Below are 18645 nucleotides of genomic sequence, written 5' to 3' on the forward strand. Positions count from 1 at the left end.
ACTTCTCGAAACAAGTTTAGAATAAGTTATTAAAACAGTCAGATCGGCGTATAGATATTCGAGGACTGTAGCAAGGCTAAGTAAGACTCGTATCTCTATGGGATCGATGTCATATGTGTACATAATTGTACACGTATATGGTGGCTCATTTCTCCGAAATGTTAGTGACGCGTTCCTCGAGCTGAACCACGGCTCCTTCTTGTAATTAGTGCAGCCACGAATCCATTGGATTTCGTGGTTGGGCCTGGAAGCCTCGTCGAGCAGCTTTCATCGTACGTTTTAATCAGCGTATAATTATATTAGAAGATGGTCGGGAGCTGCGGAATAGCAATTAAACGTCTTGTGAAAAATATCTGCGGTTTTTGTTTCAGATGCAGAGAGCGGTGCTACTGCTCTGTTGGCTGCCGCTCCTCAACCACTGCCACGCCGTAAATCCAGGTAATAGAAAGATACTTTTGCCTAGCTTTTATTAGAGCTGTTCTCTCGTTAACTTTTAAACCGTTCTATTGCCTCCTCTGCGATGTTCGCGTAATTTCGTGCCGTTTTGAAACGAGATATTGCTTCCTAAACAACTGGACGTGTTCCGCTTGATATTGAGAATCGTTGGTGACAACTAGACTGCAGGTGTTTTTTAGGCGTTTCCAAGAAACTTGAAACTACAAAAGTGCAGATAATACGAAAGAGTATATATAATATGCAAAGTATAATGTTTTTTAGAATGCTTGGTATTTTACAATACTTTATTTGCATCCGGTATACCCTGATACGTTTTTTCTTTCGAAATGAAGATTAAAATTCAACTGAACGGTCAAAGCGCCACACATGTGGATATTTTTGCACATGGCGTGGTGTACGTAGAAATACGTAGGATTTCAACGAATTAAACAGGCAACGGTTAAAACCAGCGTTTAAAATAAATTCGTTTATCTCATTTCCCAAGAGGATATATGAAAAACTTGTTTCACAATACGCTTGAATTGTTTAACTTATGCGCTTTGTACTTTCTACACAATTTCGTATCTAATTTATCGACCCACGTACAATTTTAATTAATAAATATACCAGTTATGAAATACAAAAAGACCAACCTTTGCCACCAATCTAAAACTGCTACCTCGCGTATAAACGATCTTTTATATTCCAACATTTTTCCCACGCCAATAAAACCCTTAACAATTTCATCCGACGCGCTGTCGTAAATTTCCATCCAACTTCCGAAATGGCTCCGCCGTCGAATCATTAAAGTTACAAACGACAAAATGTTTCCGCGTTTCACGGAATGTGCTCGCCCCGAATGCGAAGCTCGTCGGAATACATATCCGAAGAAAAATTAACGTCCATAAAGTCTTACGGAGCGTAGACACGATCGATTTAACGTATTATTTTCCGGGAACCGATAAAATCGATCGTCGTCCAGCTTCCGATTATCGCGCTAATGCTAGTCGCGTTCACGCGGCGCATCCATCTGAATCTTTTAACCCGCCACGGCCCTCGAATTTTTATATTCTAATCGTTATATTCCAATTTTTATATTCCTCGAATATCTATATCCGATACTTTTACTACCGACAAGCAGAGAGACATAAAATATTTTAAGTTCGAATAAAATTCATTCGTATCGATAAAACGATTCTTTCGTATTTTCTTGAAAATCAAGAAATGTTTGAACAGAAAGGGGCGATTCAGACGAAAATGACTTAAAGAACGCAGCTGGGTTAATATTTCCCGACGTAATCGGTCAAAGAAACGGAATATTGTTTTTACAGGAATTCCTCTTGGTTATGTAACATTATAATATATCTCTTTCGTAATTCCAATGCTATGCCATACATTTTTAATGCAATAAGATGCGCAACATGAAGTAGGAGGTTCTTACGCCCGTATAACTATTTACGATTTAAGAGCATACAGTGATGCGTAGAATGAAAATATTGTCTTTCACAGTGGCGCGCAGTAGTATAGGACAATGATCAAGCGGGCGAGGCAGCGCTCAGGTTGCATCTAGGGGCGTAATGCTCTAGAAATGAATAAGTATATACTTTCAACCCCATTAGCGTACAATTTTTTTTTTTTTTTTTACTTAACCGGTTAAAAATGCACGCTTTGTCTTCAGTGGAATTGCTTCTTGGCTGTATAATAATATATCTTTTCCCAACTCTAATAATACATCTTACGTTTTTAATACAATGAGAAGCAAAAAGGAAGAGATAGAAGGTACAAGAAAGCAAGCGTTTTTATAAATACGAAAACGTGATTGTATTTATTAATAGAAAAAGTGGTTAGTCAGCAGTGTTCGTGTCTCACACAGGCTTTTGCATTTTGGACAGTTAGCTGTGCTCGTGTCTCACCCTTAAGGGGTTAATGTATAGCCGGAAGTTAGGCGTTTGAACGTATCTAGGCAACATGCCGGACAAAAACACTGCTCGACCCAGGATCGTTAAGAATCGCCGCACGATGATGGTCGCCGGTTTTATTCGAAGTCACGAATCGCAAGGATACACGAGCTCAATTCGTTTATCTCTCTCTCCCTCCCCCTCTGCCGGTACGCGTATCGCGACGCTTATTTTATCATATCGGAAGCGTGTTACATGCTTTGGCTAGTCTCGTGATACAACTTCCGTTGGCGTTGAGAGGTTCACTTGTACTACTGATATCACTCGTGCTGATATCGCTTGAAGAATGGTGCGGGTGAACGCGTGGCATGTATGTACTTTGGTTTGATGCAGGATAGTTTATACGGTTTTGCAAATCAGATGACTCAGAGAAATATGTTTCTAGCTATTTCTGTAGTATTTATCAGGGGGATCATTGAGATGTTGCGATTGAAAAGGCTGCAACTTTTATCACTAGACAGAGGGTGTTTCATTCGTTGTAATTTACAATAAGGGTGTTTGATGGATCGTGAAATTTCTCATAAATGCATAGGTATTCGCTAGTCTATTTATTATAACGATGTTAGAAACATTAATTGAGAATAAAAGGACGATGGTATCCGAAGGTTTTAAAAATTAGATTGATAAATGGTATGTTTCGTGTATTTTCAAGAAATATTTAGACCAAATTTTGCTGAACGAGGAACGAAAGATTGCTAAATTACTCGTTTTTATTCGAAAATTGATAAAGATTACAATCCATAAATTAACAATTTTCAAATTATAGATATTTTATCGGACCCACTGAAGCACATAAATTAGAGTACGCGCAGAGATTTCAGTTAAAAATACAGATGAAAAATATTGATATATGATCGCTTGGAGATAAAGCGAAACATTTTGAATATCCGAAATCACTATGTGCATGCTTTGAAAATTGTAGTTATTAACCAGCTAATGACCTCCTGGGAACGGTAATAACTTGAATTATGCTTTCATTATTGTACTTCGTGGGAAGTAACTCATACTTTTGCACGTGAATTACTACCTATAATAAACTGTAATGATAATAAACTTTCTTTCGTTTGTAAAATAGATGAACACAAACAGATTTCCTGATAAAAGTAGCTTACTGATATGATTAGTATAAAATTTGCATGCCTACGTGGTAATTTAAAGTGCTAAAGGGAGTAATTCATGTTGCATATGTGATGATACTGGTATGCGTGGTGCCGCGTAGACAAGTTATGCTTTGGCCAGTATGGGCAACGCTATTCTCGCGTCGATTATTTTTGACAGAATGTAAATTAGTTATAAAATTACAAATAGAGAGATTCGGGATATTTTTTTTTTCATACATGATTTTCATGTCATACATAAGTATATATATTAAACTAGATTATGTAAATGGGTTATGAATGTTAAGTGTTGCTGTGCTATTTATCTCTTTTTAATTGTTAAATACGAGAATTAGATCATAGAGAAGCTTTCCAAAGCCAGAAGTTGCAAATAAATTAAATTATCTGTCAATCTATATAGTTGTAGTACATGTGCATCGGGTTTAAAAACTCTCAGTAAAATAAGATAGTCAAACGTTACTAGAGCATGCTGCATAGAACGCTATGTTATCCTTTGAATAGTATAAGCAACAAATGAAACTTTCGCGAAACTCGGTTTGGTTTTCAATCTAAAATGCAAAATTTGATGAAAATTCTTTGACCTAGGAGAGGAGATAAGATACTCTAACTAACTTAACTACTCGCATAATTAAAATTCTTTAACCTCGAAAGTAATTTTTTAACTTCATTTACAATTCATGTTTTAGTAAAGTACTTCCTTTAAGCGATCTTGTTTTCTCTGCTGGGCGAGAAACGTTCGTTTCATATTTTATAGCAAAATTTACTTTCGTCCAGAAGCTCGATCGCTTCGTGACTTCTTTTTCTATAAGCTGCAGTTCGATGTCTTGTTTCGAGGATAACTTATTGTCTCGACGTACTTTAACCTTATATCTCTTTAAATCTGAAGGCAAGTAGAAAATGTAATATTTGGTATCGTTAGATTGGTTAGCAATAAATTTAACATTAAATCTCTTTCGATTGTTTTCATATTTTCAACCATATATTTGGTAGCAAGATTTTAATCCCATAACACGTTGATTTATACCTTTATGCAAAAATTTGTAAATGAAGCGACTTAAGCATTGTGTTTGGAAGTTGGACAATGTAAATGTGCATATCCGCATTTGATTACTGTTCATTTTATTTATACAATACCGTTTTTGAACAAAAAGAACAGACTATTGGAATATGTAAAAACTCTGTGACCTCAAAGGCATATTGCTTTTCCAATATTTTAATAATAATATCTCGATATTTCAGTAACATTGTGTAACGTAGGGGCATTCCAATTCGTGTCATTATACATACTTCCTTTGTGTATATTACAGCAAAATTTTAATAATTTTTGGAACATTACATTTCTGTGCTTGCAATTGATATTCGTTTTGCTGCAATTCATAATTTTTACTAATATCTCCGAAATTACACTCTTAATTATATCTCTATATTATATTTATTATGATAACACTTTTGCCCCCATTTACGCAAAACGAATCGAAATTTTTACTCTCTGACGATATCGCTTATCAATGGAAATATTCATGGTAATATGAAATCACAGGCAAAAAGTGGCGCATTTCATTTCGCTTTTCCGTTAATGATATTCGCGAGATTATTCGTAAATTACTAGACTATCTGCGTATCTTAATTAGCCCTGGTATAATTGCTTCACGCAGTCGTGCTGTAGGCTTCGTCTAAATTAACGTTATGCTAAATACTGTCGCGCTTAAACGGTGTATGCCCGGCCACCATTATTTTTGCAATTTCATTGGTAATTTATCCGACGTTTCTCACTATAATTACAATGAACCGTGCGCTTGATAAACTCATTAGCGATGAGAAAAGCGTTTCAAACAAATTATTGTTCCTTTATAAAGACAGCAAATAAAAAGCTACAGACGGAGGAACGGAAGTTAATCGAAAATTGTTTTCTACGTAATTACTCATGATTTCGAGTAATTGAAAATCTAATGGCCACAGAGTTTAATCGGAAGCAAGTTTGATTACATTCTAATTTAAACTAAACTCAATTCATCAATATTTGCTGGTTTCTAACTACTGGTTTCAAATCATGAATATTAACTTTCCAAGCTATCGCGTTATTTCTCCTATCCTTCGCTCGATGCGCCTTTCTTAGAAACGAGAAAAGCAGAATTCAGAAACCGAACGAATAAACCTTTAGATTTTCCTATGAAATACATTTTAATTCTATTTTATAGTGTACAGTCTGAATTAGTTCAGTTTTGACGTACAATTTGTCCAATACCTGGCATACGATTAGTGAAACTAATTTAAATCACCAATACTATCCATCAGCTCAGTTCGTGTCTCATTCTACCTCATAAAGTTTCCTGTAAAGAGGCTCAGCTATGTCACGATTTCTATTTCGCCGTATATTTCATTTTTCACGGGGTTTGTCCTTGTACCGCACGTTCATCTAGCGAACAATACAGTAGAATTTACATCGATGTTAATCGTGCGTCAGCCGACGTCGGGGCGTAGTTGTAACAACGATTACACGAAACAAAAATTACGATTTTAATTAAAACCCATCTACTAAGCGCAAATTGCTTCACGCGAGAGATAACGTATCAGGGCTTATTTAGCGCGGAGTAATTACATCCTGCGAGTCCTCGAATATCTAAAGACTGTCGTCAAATTCTAATTATTGTTTACGAGTCTGATTATTTGTCCTGCGCGGTGAACATATTTTAGTTTTGCACATGAACGTTCGATCGAATATTCATAGAACGTTCGAAGTCGTCTTAATGAACACGCAATTAAAAATGTACCATTAAGTATAGTTTCTATCAAGTACAAATATAATAATAGTATATTTTGTTATTTACTACTATATTGCTACGTTCATGAATTATTTAAATATTACTAGTTGTCGCAATATTGGCTGCTTTAGAAGATTTTTGTTTAATATTGTTCATTCAGTGGCTACAAAAAGTATTTGTACCTACATACTCGTATTCGTTAATTTTCCAGTAGAAACTTAGCAGTGTATATGTGTATATACGTATCCTTAATGTAGCCATAATAATAATTGCAAATTGCAATTTGTTGCATCCAAGGAAGTTTCCAAAAAATGGAAACGTATTCTTACTCGGTGAGAAAAGTGCCAAGTTCCATTAGACGCGTGCAGTCCTACCAACATTATGTAAAAGGTAGATGGTATTTAATTTGGCGAAGCATGCAACGAGGTTCATTGCGTCGTCTAACGTCGTTGAAGATGTTACACCATTGCATCGGTGCATCCACGTGTGGTCAACAGCACGGAACAGACATTGTTTCGTATGCTCTTTGTGTTTTGGTTGTTTCCCTCTTTCTTGTTGGACAATTCCCTTGCCTGTCTCGTCTAATGTGATACACCTAAAAAAAAAAAAAAAAAAAACAAAGTATTTCGATCACTTTTCTAGATCTTTATGTTCTTGTTTCATTGTTAGTGTCAGTTTTGATATTTTAATATTTCTACGATCTGTTTGAAAACAGAATTTATCATGCCTTGTTGCTGGTAAAGTAGGTAGATTAATTCAAGATGTGGTGAAATATATCTGGTTTTCATCGCCTTTATCTTCGTCGCTTTTTTCTTCAGCTCCTTCGTATAATGGCGTATACATATCTTCAAATATTTTCACACGTGTATTTTCTCTGCATTGTCTGTTAATACCGAGTTAGTCGAAACGATATAATTTTATTATTAACCACATTATAAATTCTACTTTCCTTAATTATACCGAAAAGTTTCGCAACTATCTGTACAAGTTAATTGATTAATTCGATTCAATAGAACTTTCTTCAATAGAACTAATTCTTTCGATTCAATAGAACTTTTTCTTGGAAAAAACATCCTTCTCCGATAACGACGAATTTTTTAAACTTTTAGGCCGCAGAGTTTTATTTCGATTTCGTCAGATAAAAAGTGGCAGCGATACGTGAAAAAACTGGAAATTTGCAATTTAAAAGATTTCACGATGCATGTCGACAAGTTGGCGAAGAACGGCGGTAATTTGAAGGCGGTAATTTTTTCGTCGATTCGTTTCGCAGGGGCTTGAAACTTTCCACGACGCGTTCTGCCACGTAACCATTGCGATAATTTGTTCGCCGCAATATGACGCGGCATCCGAAAAGGAAGTGGAAGTTTAGATCTAATCAATTCGGTTGTCACGCTGCCGCGAATAATTTCACCAAGTTTCCGGACGTGCCAGCCAAGAAATCTCGATGTAGCCGCAGGCCAAGAGTTCGCTATTACAATCTTAGACCGGCGAAGGAATATGCTCGCTTTCGGCTTTGCCGGAAGTTTAATAATATCGTTCCGCGGAAGGTGGCGAAACTTTGACTTCATCCAGACTCTTGTTCAGAATCTTCGTATGTGCGAATTCACTCGGCCTATTTCATGGTACGCGCCAAGTACATCAAACTGAGAATAGCGTCTGACGAGGAAATTGCACCATTGTGCATGCGGTATCGCGATTTATAGTTAGTAATAATTACACTATTATACCATTACGTACAATTTTCTTCCAGTTAACCGGTCAGAAATGCGTCTATAATTAAACTTCTTTCTTCTCTAGGTATATTTTTCTCCACTATCGTATAACCGAATGTTCCATACTATTTATTGATTTTTTATAATTCCTGGAATTCATAAAAAAGGTTAAGAAAGGTCAAGGTAACCAAGAACAAGGTTTTATTAATTTATGGCTCTATTGTGTGCCTGACTATTCGAGAAGTCGGACCACTGTCTCCGTTTTTTCGTCGCGTGCCCCATCTGACTTTTCTTCCCTTCTTCAAGCTGTTATAAATTGTGCGTTTTACCTTGGGTGACCTGACATATCTCAACATGGATCTATCAAGTCATATCTATATATATATGGTGGTTAGATATTGTAAGGCATAGGGTGTCCGAATAACTTTATACCTACTTCCTATAACTCACAAATATTTTTCGTCTTATCGTTACTAGCTTTTAGTCATAGTCAGTTCTCTTATTGTTTCAATTCCTACTTTCCAATCTTTCTTACAAAGGACCATGTCCAAAGTTTCCAATGATAGATGTGCCCATAATCAATCGTGTAATAGTTAATTGGTATTCCGTTAATCGAGATTCCATTGTATTGCCGAATTATCATAATCGACGTACAAAATAAACTAATTATCGTAATGATCAATTCAAGGATTTGCCATAATTATATAACGTAATTCAATACTAATGATATGGAAGCAAATTCTACATCACGGTCGGTTTAAGCATCCATTCGTAGATATCCAAATATTCGATTGATTGTGTCATACTGGAAGCCCGGTGTTTCAAAATAAGCTTGTAATGTCTCGTGGCTTTCGAGTAAGTCTGACTTCTAATTCGGAAAACTAGGCTCCCAGAGGCTTTGCACTCTTATCGCGTTTCCTCCGAGGCAAGGGAGCGAGGATGTGGTGCCACTCTTCGTGTAACGGCGAATGGAATTTGGCAACGAGCTGGAACGTGCAGTAGCTTTCGAATCCTCGTATCGGTTTTCTAAAACATTTGAAAACTAGATTCCAGTTTTTAATAAATTATATCGATCACTTTGAAACATTTTTATAGTATTTTTCTAGTTTCTGGAAAAAATTTCTGTTTTATGTCGAAGATCTTCGTAAAACATCGAAAGATCCCTGGCCCGGTTTAAACGAGACTCGCATCGAGACAAAATATTCGAGAATCCTATCGGGATTAATTAGAAATAGCTCCCAATGCAAGGATGTTTTTACGTTAGTTTTGCATCATTTGCAAATCAAACTTAACTTACCTAGCTTGCAATTAGCGATCGTTTCTATACTAAAACTGGAATAACGTAATACAGTTTCTATATCTATTACCATTGCAGTTAGGTTACATTGCATCCTTAATGTTTCCTGATTTCAAGCGGCGAACAGACCTTGCAATCGTTGCAACGCATTCGTGCTCGTTGTACCTATAGAAAAGCTAGCGTGGCCAGTCCAATTGCTGCTGCATGTAAACTCACGACTCGGCTTCAGCGTATTACGCGAAGTGTTGAACGAGGCCGAAGTATCAGTGGAAGGTTCAGTAATAAATCGAGGAAATTTTTCCCGGCAACATCTGTGCGGACGTTACAGCCGTTCCTCTAATTGATCTAAATCGCGTCTTAACTATACTTAGTCGGCTGACCCAGCCCTTATCGATTCAATCAAACGGAAACTCGAAAGCCAGAGCCGAAACCCAATTCAACCGATTGGCAATACCGCGGTTTCATTGTGGCCTAGCACCGCGATTGTTTGACGAGCTCGCCTTGTTACCTAAGTTGCGCAAAAGTTTGTCAGGCTTTCCTGCTCGGTTGGCAATTTCAGTGTTGAACTTATTCCTGCTGATCGTCATCCGGATGAATACCGGTGCTTGGTGTTTCTCCAGAATTCTCAATGAATTCCCAATGAAAAAAGGAAACTGTGTGCACGCCTTCTCTCCATGCGTATTATCCACCGCAAGTTTCTTATAGAAAAAAAATCCGATATCAGTTCGCTAAGAAATGATAATGAATCGCCATTAAAAGGCTGCAGACTGTTTTGTTGCGATTATTATGCAGAATGACGAGGCCGCTGGATGCGAAGTATCGGTCCCGGATCTTCATTCATGCATTGTGAGAGCAAAGAGCGATTTTATCTTGTGGAAATAACTGTATATTCTAACTAACTGTATGCATATATCGCCTAGTCATTTGTTATTTCGTTTGTTAGTAATAATCAATATATAGCAATGAAGCGAACTTATTTGGAATTATTGAAATATATGTAATTTTGTGTGCTACACCGGATCAGCCGCGCAGTACACAGATACACGTATGTGAGTACGAGTGTGTGTGGAATTATGTGCGTGCGCAGCGTACGCAAGGTGGTGGAAAGATGATGAGACTAGAAGAGTGCCGAAACACGTGCATTGGGTATCTATGAATATCTTGTAAATCACATATTAAGTAAACACAAAACCATTTTATTATCATCTCTACGTGCAATGTAAGTGTTCCGACATGTTTATTTCGGCAATTACGATCCACAATTCTCGACAGAAATGAATCTAGTAGACGTAAGGAAGCATCTTATCGAGGAAGAGTTACTTAAACGAAATACTAATGAAATTTTTCGAATGTTACTTTGAACGATGTTCCTTAAAGCGTAATTTAGTTAATTTAGTATCAGATTTTAGTATAAATATAGCTTTATAAAACAACTAAAGCCAACTTTACAAAATGAATTTATATCGATAGGTGCAACGAATAAATATAATATCGTCAATATGGTACACAATTTTTGGTACGGAAGATACTAGAATTTATAGCGTGTCAATTTTTAAACCTTGTTTTATCCGCCATTGTATTTACATTTATTTTTTAATAGCTTTAATTCTTCTCTGGGTTCCATAAAAATGTTTCATACTGGTTCGATGGAACGAAGTACGACTTTTCGCTATTCGTTCTATTCGTATTGTTCATTTATTTCAAGTGTTATAACGGGAACTTCATTTTTTTAACGGAGATTCAATTGAAACTAAGGGAGAGAATTTCGTATTATCGAGAAGCGAGCGATCGTTGGCTTAGCATCTCGAACTCTGTAAGCACCTTTAAATAAAGAAGAGGATCAACTGCGATTTCTCCGTTATCTCTGGAATTCTCTCGATAGTAAGGCGAGAATTTCCTTCTGGAACTTGATCGTCTTATGAACACGTGGAACAGCAAAGTTGAGTTGTTTCCGACCGGTTTGCTGTCTGGATTTCGAGGGCAGACAGATCGCAGGTAGATTAAAAAGTTGTACAGCCTACGGTCTTAAATGGAAGTTTTTCACCGATACTATTACCGTATGTATCCCAATATTCCTTTATTGCTATGTATCAATCGATCGAGATATGTTCAATTAAAACATTTGAAAGTCATTAATACGATTAACACAATTCACTTTACTTTTCATCGATTTTATAAAACATACCGTCATTGATCTATCTTTAAAAAAATGATAAAAGACACTTCTTCTGTCATTTCTCTGTCTAATATCTACGAAGGAGAAAGCTGGGATATATATTATTTCGAAATATTATTTCTAGGTAAGATGATCCCAGCTCTTGGCCCATTCTTGCAATTGTACGGGATAACATGTTCAATTATTCTAGTTGGCAGTAAAGGCAACTCAATGCTGCTTTTTCTATCGAGGTACTTCAATAATGGCAAAATCGTTACTGCTTAGTAGTTCCCCCTGTTCTGAGTACGTACAATACTCCTGTGTGTGGAGAAAGTTCTATTATCGGAAAGGAAACTCAGTATTCATGAATCGCTTGTATACAATACAATACTTTAATGGCTAAATTGTTTTGTCAGAACAAACGTTTTTACGGAAAGTTGGAGTGGAAAAGTGTGGGACACAATGTATACGATATGGATTGTTATTAAGATAATCCATTCAATATATCTACTCTGTAGGGAGTTTCACAAACGGCCATCCTTTCTATTTAATCAATATCCCGGATATTGGTACAGACCAACTGTCTTTTTAATTTTCTCCCGTCATGCATGTTGGCTTTGATATCCTACATGTGGCCATCGAATATCTTTGTTTTCGCATATTGTGTCTGTACAATAATGTTCTATCTCAGCGTTTTATTCAGTAACTGCAAGCTTAAACGCACGAATGAAATTCAGTGGCTAATGATTTGACGATAACGACTCTTTTATTTACGCTATAGAAGTGTAAACGAATTGGATGTACCGACAAACGACAGATCGCGTTTCAGTTTGCAATGCTCTTCCCGATTGTTCGTTCGCATTCTCTTCTTTACTCAATCGTCATGTGTAACTGCAAAATTTCGTCTTCTTTGTTCCAATCGTCTTTCATTCGGTGCACGCAACTGGCAACATTTGTAAGACTAAATAGTCACGCGTTGCGCATATCAAAAATTCTTGCGTCATTGAAAATCGCGGATTTATAATCCGCTTGAAGTCGAATATTGATAAACAAAAAAAACTAGCAACGTGGACGTTGAAATTATTTAACGTCCAACTAAGCCACGTATTTCTGTGTTTGTTGCTCGCAAAGAACAGTGAAGTAATCGTCCAAGAAATCACATACGCCTAACACGATTGCGGTACGCGAACCAGGCAATCTTCTCAGTTGCAGCAAGAGGCAGTAGCGGAACTAGTGGCCTCGTTTGCTGGCAGAATCACGTCTGATTCTGGACGCGTAAATATGGACGCATCCCTGCGTTTATATCAGAACTTGCGCACGTCCTTGTGATTCAGGAAGATATCGGACCGTAATTCCTGTTCCCCATCTCGATAATACTCGCCGCGGCACGTGCGATGAGAATGGCGTGGCAATAAGGAATATCTCGCGACGGTTGCTCCTGAAGAGGAAAAAAGGGGGCAAGGCGGTTTGCAAGACGACGTGTAACCAGCGACCGGTTCCCGGTGGAAACGGCGCGAAGTAATAACGCGAGAGGGAGAGAGAGAGAGATTCGGGCATGCCAGATTTATCGTGGCAACACATAGCAGTGACGTGACAGGAACGGCAACGAGGTCCAACGACAGCTGGTACGCACTCTCTTCCTCGCATATATTTGACGTATGTTACTACGAACGTGTAACTTGCTTCTACCGGGAGAGACAGAACGAGACTCGTAGAAAATCCTCCAAAAGATAAAGTGGTATAAAGTCGCAGGGCATATGAACAAGCGTTACCGCTTTACTTATTTGTATCGAACCACTGCGTGGATTTCATACGGTAGAGGGAAAAAGAGTTTCAGGGAATACAGGCGCGAAGATGCTAGAAATTCAGAAGAAAACGCGTGCTCTTAGCAAGTGGTTGTTTCGGAGTGTGAATATAGGGAGCTTAATAACAAGGAAGATAACAGATATTTAAAATACAAGGAGGAAATAGCGATCGTTATACAAATGAAACTATTATAAAGCAATCTGTGTATTATAAATTTGTTATAATTAGACCGCGATTAGTTATGCAGATTCATATTTTTATTAACATAACCAACGTAATGGGACTTAGGAAGAAAATTGTTTTATCTATTAAATATTGTAAAAAGTTTTGTACCTTGGACATTCCGTATATTCTCTTTGTAGACTGGATCTCCGAATATAGGCTGGTATTAATTGAAATCTGTCCGTCAAAACGAATTTTATTTAGAATGCTATAATTATATTATGTTGATGAACTTTCTTTATTAATTAAAGTCGTATAATATCTACTGGAAAAATAGTCGAATGTTACTTACTCATTCGCGGAACATTAAGCTCCTAGAAGCAATTCGAGCGCTGTCTCGTCCGCTAGATCATTGACCTATACTACTGCGCGCCACCGCCACAGACAATACTTTCATTCTAGGCGATACAATGCTCGCGCTCGCACCGTTCCTCCAATACCTGACATGGTTCAAGAAAGCATTGCCTCGCCGACACATCACCGCATGCTGACAAATCGCAAATGGTTGTACAAGCGCAAGTAGGTCGCAGAATGATTTCACCACGAAAATACTTTCTACCACGTTGGACATCGGCGACGATAAAATCGATACGTTCACACCGCCATCGAGTAGCGTCTATTCCCAATGACGAACTATTTGCAACGCGGTGAAACAGTTGAAAACGCGAAAAATCGCGTCGTTACCATAAAAATCTGTGCATCGAGGAACGAAATGGAAAAAAGAGAAATTTCCGAGCGATATACGCGGCCAGCCTATTCGTAATGAATATCTGGCGTCGTGTGAATTCAATTTCAGGGATCGTCGACGAATTCGAGATTGACCGACTCTCGCTGGAAATAAGCTCGCGGAAAATACAATCCGGAATAATTTATTTGGAAAATTGTCGAATACTCGATACTTAAAGTATATTGTTTCTAACGTCGAATAGATTTCGCTGTAAAGTTGGCTGTGTTCCGAAGTAAAAGGAAACTAGCCGTTTAACACGTAGACTGTCACGTAAATTTTATATATCTTTTCCTGGAAGTCGTAGTAAATACACACCGTAACGTTTAATTTTTGCCAAATATTATATCGTATCTGCGCACTTTTTCTCTCACAATGTTATCTTAGCTATTCGCATCGTTGGAAATTTTTTTAGCTCACGTAATTTATCTAATTCTTATCAGGTTAAAAGGCTAGTAACATGGATCGCTGCACGATGGTAACTTATTACTTTCACTTACAGAATTCCGTAGAAAACGTAAACGTAAACGAATATCAGTCGTACTGAAATAATTTAATTGCACGTTGCTATAGTCTACGGTTTAATGCTATTTGCGGTCTAACTTCCACTAAAGTAATTAAAGTTCCACGAGGCTTTCATAAGAGCATCGTATTCAACGTAGGTGTCAAAATCGAGATAGATGGGAGATATTAGCTCTTGATATTTCGATGGTATGTGTGATCACGTACGAATAAATAGGGTCAACTGTGGAATGTAAATGCAGAATGTAATTTACATGTAGACGACAAGTGTCGTAACACGATCGAATACCGTAGCATTTTGAAACAGAAGAACGAGAACAGATGGTGCCTTGTATCACACAAATATCCGTAATTTCAAATAAATGCAATTTAGTTAGGTTAAACAGAATTATAAATGAAATCAAATGAATTGAGTAAATGATAAAAAAAATTTATTACCCCTTTTGTCTTTCACTGCCTAATTACGTTAATGCAAGGAATGGACTTCCATTCAAATAAATTCTTTTTTGCAGAAGTTCCTCGTTTCATATGAATTCTAATAAATACTCAGAGAGAGAGAGAGAGAGAGAGAGAGAGAGAGAGACAGAGAGAGAGAGACAGAGGAGGGGCGAAAATTCCCCTATGGTCCTATTATTATCTAACCTATTTCATCTAATTTTAGTACTACCAATAATTTACAACTGTTATATCATATAACTCATGATTATTGTATAATATTCCAATTTCATTCAATTAAATGTTACTACTGTTATTAAACTGATGAAAAAATATTATGTCGTATCATGTGGAGTATATCCAAAATACGTTCTTTGAACTTTCAGCATCAATTGAAAGTAAATAGAAGATATCGTATTTATTATTTACATTATGACGTATAGGTGAAATTTAGAGCCAAATGTCGCTTGTCATCAAGATATCGTTAATCACGGATGGAAATTACTTCGAAATCCTCTTCATGTAATCATGTACAGTGGAAGATTAGAATCTCGCGCGACAGGTTTGATCAACACTGCATGAAACTTTGTTAACCATTGCGATTTGGCCATTCGGCAGAGATATTCTCCATATCCTATCGCATAGAATCCCTTGACTTTAATTGATGAGCTGTAGAACTATAATTTCACTAGAAATTCTAGTTAGAGAAATTTCACCCGCTAATTTTGTTTCTTTTGCTATTTTTATATACAGTTCAAATATTATTAGAACACTTCTTCGTTTCCTTAAATTTGTTTATCTCGCTCGAATGAAATATCCATTTCTAACCAATTATTGGAGATCCTTCTGATAAAATTAAAAAGCGATTTTTATGCATTTATTCTGATGTAATTGGTCTGCCTTGTATTAAATGAGAAATCCTTTCAAAGAATATAATGTTTTAACTCTTTTTATAAGAAGCTCATAACGATATTAAACATCAATTTTTAATTGGATTTACCTTCAACTGATGCAGGATTCTTGCCAAAGAGAATCCTATCTTCGAAGCTATTATATAATTACGGTCTTTCCGTATCATTGAATTACTCTCCTGAACAATTTCCAGAAAATGGATATAGATAGATAATCTAAGTATTGGTGTATAACAGAGACTTTTAACGAAATTTTGCACCGTTTAAATTTTAGATAAAAGCCAAAAGAGAGTCTTTCTTCTATTGCAAACGTTAAAAGAAATTTAATAAAACTTATAAGTAACTATGATAGAGGAAAATGCTTTTTTCTGTATTTCTAAGGCTTATAAATGATATATTTGCAATAATAAACTAAGCAACATTTTTTCGGCCCTCGTACATTATCAGATACTGTAATGCAAACGAATGTGTATGTGCTTTGGTGTAAGTTTTGCTTCGGCTCTTTCAAGTTGCCGAAGTTTCATAAATAGCATATTTGTAACCTTGTCAAAAGGTTAAAAGAGTATTGAATCCTCGGGATAAAAGCGATATCGCTATATTCCATTCGCCTGAGATGAAAAGGAAGTATAATTTATTTTCACGGTTTTTCCGACTGCGTTGATTTTGGGCATCGAGTATGATTCCAAACGCTTGGAAATCGCGACTTTTATCAATAAACGTGACGTATTTCAAGACGAATATTCCTTCGACGGAATAACTGTCTTTTTAATAGTTCAGAGTATTTTTATTTGAAAGAGGATAAGAAATACTAATTGCTGGACATTTAACGTCTTTTCTCAAAATATTATTAAATAATAGAAAGTATTGAGTTAAAGTTAGTGGCTAACAATATTTTTCCGACAGATATTCAGGTTAGATTTTGCTATCATTTTTAAATAATTCAACACGGTAAACGGGTACCTATTGAAAAAGAAAATAGATGCCATAGTTTCGTAACTCTTTTCATACTTCCTCTTATATTTTGTATATTTTACAATCACAAGTCAGGCACAATCTCGAAAGATCTATATGCCGCGAAAAGTAGTTTCATTCCAATAAAGCGAACTCTTAAATAATAATACAACTCCACACCACAGCTCTTCCACTTCCGCAAGTTTAGATGCTCGCGATAAAAGAACTTCGGTTTCTTCTGTGCTCGTTAATTTCGTGCGAACTTCTTCGCTTGGCAGTTGTCTGAAATAAAAGAAAAGAAGTAGTAGAAGTAGAAGAAAAAGGGAAGACTTTCTCCGAAGCAGTATGATCCAAAAACCGAACACGTTTCCAACTATCCTTCTATCTTCTATCGATCGAAACATGTATCCGCAATTACAGCCGATAGACGAGCACGCATTCTACGATGCACAGGGAAACAATGCCACTTCGTCGAATACTTGCTGATTCGAAACTATTTTGCGCAATCTTCTCGAGTATATTTGCGTCGATCCTCGTAAGCGGGTACTCGCGAAACTTTCTTCGACGAGGGGTGGTGAATCGATGCTAGGAAAATCAAAAGGTACTCGTGAGATTTGGTCTGGTCTAGTGGGCAAAGGGAGAGAATTCTCCAGCATTTGAGAATCGACCTTGCTACATTCAACGCGAATCTCGACGCACCGGCTCCTCATTAACGAAAGAGGTTAATCGAAATGCGGGCAATCGTACAACTGGTCATTTCAAGCTGGCTAGTTTCGTTGGCCGTTCCATGGAATCCAGCTCTATCGCAACCAAGTTCATTAATACGACGCCCTTTGCACGTCTGTCACGGATTTGACGCGAGCGTGTCGTTCAAGTAGAATCGCTTTGAGTAATTGTCTGTCGTCGTTTCTATACCGTCAGAGTCAAAAGTGACTATACACTCTGTAAAAATGAAATTCATGTAATATCGTGATATAATATGTGTTTACAAAGGAATGGATGATACAGATGTTAATTGGACAGAAAAGACGATTGTTGTTCAACTGAGCTATTCACGCCAAACGTACAGAAAGCAGCACAACTAGATGATTAGAATACGACTCGACTTTCGCAAAACGCAATCAACACTCTCTCGGTAACGCCACTCGCAAGCTCTGCTTCTCCGCTCGCACGCTGCTTCTCGACTCGCACGCTGCTTCTCGACTCGCACGCTGCTTCCCGACTCGCACGCTGCTTCTCGACTCTCTGTTGCAGCATTCTGTTGTCTTCTCCTAGGCCCACCGCACACGTGTTCTGCAGACGCTCGTGGCCAGGGTCACGTAGGTCTTTTCTACGAAACTATGCACTTGAAAAGACCCATGACACATTGATGGGCCCGACGGCGCCTCGGCTCTCGCGACATTGTTCATGGTTCGTCCGATATCTCTTAGGCTTTTCGTCCACGATACTACATTCATATAATATCGACCTATGTAGATATTGCACGTATGGTGTGCATACGATCGAGTGTTGTAAAGTGAGAATAAAACGACGAACGATTGTTTCTCACGTAATTAATGGCCATAGTTCTCGACGTGTTCTCACGACCTTGCGCAGATAACTTCTTGTTCGGTAAGTGGAGAATCTGGCGGCGCGCC

At 37.3% G+C, this 18645-nt stretch overlaps 1 protein-coding gene across 3 annotated transcripts in view; it reads left to right on the forward strand.

Annotated features, from left to right (window-relative positions):
- Positions 1 to 18645, forward strand: part of LOC100748598 (suppressor of lurcher protein 1) — a 531082-nt gene that overhangs the window by 69070 nt on the left and 443367 nt on the right. For all 3 annotated transcript variants that reach the window (XM_033319041.1, XM_003486834.4, XM_033319042.1), the window contains exon 2: positions 372 to 438. In XM_033319041.1, the coding sequence (XP_033174932.1) occupies positions 372 to 438 (67 nt within the window). The remainder of the gene's footprint in view (positions 1 to 371; positions 439 to 18645) is intronic.

The sequence above is a fragment of the Bombus impatiens genome, unplaced genomic scaffold (genome assembly GCF_000188095.3).
Source record: "Bombus impatiens unplaced genomic scaffold, BIMP_2.2 scf_0135, whole genome shotgun sequence".
Classification (NCBI taxonomy): Eukaryota; Metazoa; Arthropoda; class Insecta; order Hymenoptera; family Apidae; genus Bombus; species Bombus impatiens.